The 2,785-nt window shown below is 27.8% G+C and overlaps 1 protein-coding gene across 1 annotated transcript in view; it reads right to left on the bottom strand.

Annotated features, from left to right (window-relative positions):
* Positions 728 to 2,785, bottom strand: part of LOC107640448 (exocyst complex component EXO84A) — an 11,360-nt gene continuing 9,302 nt past the window's right edge. The window contains exons 7-8 of the mRNA XM_016343968.2: positions 1,281 to 1,417; positions 728 to 1,128 (exon numbers count right to left, since the gene is read on the bottom strand). Coding sequence (XP_016199454.2) covers positions 1,002 to 1,128; positions 1,281 to 1,417 — 264 coding nt within the window. The 3' untranslated portion in view covers positions 728 to 1,001. The remainder of the gene's footprint in view (positions 1,129 to 1,280; positions 1,418 to 2,785) is intronic.

A 2,785-nucleotide genomic window follows, 5' to 3' on the forward strand; every position in this document is an offset into this window, starting at 1 on the left:
AAATCACTCATTCACCATAAGCAAAGTTTTGAATTTATTGGGAAGAGAGAACTGGGCTAGAGAAATCTAATTTCTTACCAACTTGTTTAGCTAGAATTGAAGAGCTCGATGAGAGCTTCGCGTGGCTACAAACGACTCGTCAATCGGAGCTCCGTAGATCAAGTTACAAGCAAAACAAGCTAAGATGAAGATGAATGGTGAAATAGGGTTTCCTTATTCTTTTCACAAGTTGAGTGCCCCTCTCTCTCAAATTAGGTTAAAATGAGCTGAATGCTCGATAAAAGTTGTATACAAATATTGGGTTTGAGCTCAACTTGAGTCCAATTCAACCCGTTAGCGTTTTATGTTTGTTTGACCAACTTTGGGCCAAACCTTTAGAATTAGCGTCCAGTTTTCAAATCTAAATTATTTTTATCTTTCTAATTAATAAATTCAATTTCCTAAATTTATCCACTCATATGCGGTACCAGACACATTTAAACCGGTACTGCCTACTAAATTATCGATACGCATTTACGTATTTTCAGTAAAAAAATTTTTTTTTCGTTTAAAAAAATTCACTAAATTCAAATTTTACCTTTATATTTTTTAATTAATATTTCTAATTTTTCGAACTTGTTTCAAATAATTAATTTATTATTATTCTACGTTAATTATTTTTGATTCTTACAAATCACATAAAAAATAAAAAAATATTTGACTTAATCAACTCCTAACTTAGAATTCTTACAAACGTAAAGATTTGATTAGAAGGAAATATAAAAATTCTTTTACAAAGGCAAGAATAACAGCTAAACTCTAATCCGTCCATCCCCACTCAAATTGAAAAGAAACACATTCGTTGAACAATCTGTGAGTAACCTTAGCCAGTTGATAGATAATGCTACTCTTCAATTTCTTCTTTGATTCTATCTACAATATATGGCAGGATTGATTAGTGTATGAAATGATGTTACTTCCATGTGAATGAAGCAGCTGACAATAAAACCAATTATCACTGGTTAGTTGTAAGCGCCGGCGGCAAAGGGGCTACCGACATCATCATCTATATCAAAGGCAGCTTTCCCAGTTAACGTCTTTACGGCAATCTGAGCAACTTCAACAAACCACTCATCCTCTGGCAATATACTGCCATGACCAAAGTTCAATTACTATGAAGCAGTAGATTGTGGGCAATTTGATCATAAATATTCTTATATGATGCATTTCTATATCAATGTGAAGTTATAGAACATAAACATATTTCCGCCATTAATGTTCTTGATGCTAAGTAGATGTACCTGTTGGGATCTAGTCCTGTAGCAGCAACAGCTTCAATAGCCTTACTGATGATGTCTTTGATAGATTGGTGCAGATGACGAGATAAATATCGACCTTGGGATGCAAATATCATCACAAATTGCATATCCAAATAAAGCTGCACATGAAATAATGGGTTCTAAGTGTTAATTTTATTCATTCAAAAGATTAGTCTCAATTAACTTTTCAAATAAGTAGCTGTTTGGTTTGGAATTCTGTTTAAAAATCTACAGTATATTAATGAGTTCAATAGATGATGAAAATATTCTCTGAAATATCATTCGTTCTTTAAATTAGTCTCCGAATTTTTAGTCGCATTAATTCTTTTGTCACTTCTGCTGGCGGCATTAAAAGTTGCTGATGTGGTATATTAAGTAATACTATATTGACTATAGTACATATCTCTGGTAGTTTTAATTAACTGCTAACATGATATATTTATGCAATTAGATCAAATCAATCCTAAATTGTGGGGACCTTGAAGTATTGAAATCTCTTAATTTAATATTTATTTAATTTAATTTTATAAATTTATTATATTTAGTAGTCAATTAGGACTATCAAGTGTATAATGTAACGTTACTTAACGTGTCATATTATCAAATTCTGATATAATGAACAACAAATCAAGTGTATAATGTAACGTTACTTAACGTGTCATATTATCAAATTCTGATATAATGAAAAACAAAAGTGATAGAAAAATTAATATAAACAACTTAAATTTTTTTAAAAATAAATTTAATTAAACATGTAATTTTTTAGAAATATATTTGACTATTTATTTGACTTAAATATTCGGACATCAAAATACAACAATTTCTCATATAAATATACAAATATATTATTTTATCTCAATAGTCACTCACGCTCACATAAGTATATCGTGTTTTGTACTATATCTATGTTATATCACATTCAAAATACATTATGGCTCGCTTTGAATATATCTAAATGGTTTCACAAAATTACATTGAATACCATCACTATTTGTCATTATTATACTGTTATTTAGTATTTACATTCCATTTAGCAAACACTTACTACTTTCTAAATGAAGCATGTTACAACGACTCATGTCGACTAAGTTGGAAAGTCTCACTGTCTCACCCACTCACATGAGTGTGTGTGGCCCATTCTAAGTATTTATAGAAGGAACTTCTATAGTAACATTAATTTTGGTGATTAAGAATAGTATGAACTTCTATAGTAACATTAATTTTTTATAATCTTTTATGATTATGTTTATCAAAATAATTTTTTAATTATATTTATAATTATTTTTATTTTTAAAACATAATTTTTAATAATTATTTTTATGATTATTTTTACTAAAATGATTTTTTTTAATTATTTTTTAATTAGTTATTATTATTATTATTTTTAATAGCTTTTAAAAAAAACAGTAAAATTATTTTTTAATTATTTTTATTATTATTTTTACTCAAAATAAATTTTTTTATATTTATTTTTTTTTGTAATTTTG

Source organism: Arachis ipaensis, chromosome B05 (genome assembly GCF_000816755.2).
Source record: "Arachis ipaensis cultivar K30076 chromosome B05, Araip1.1, whole genome shotgun sequence".
NCBI lineage: Eukaryota > Viridiplantae > Streptophyta > Magnoliopsida > Fabales > Fabaceae > Arachis > Arachis ipaensis.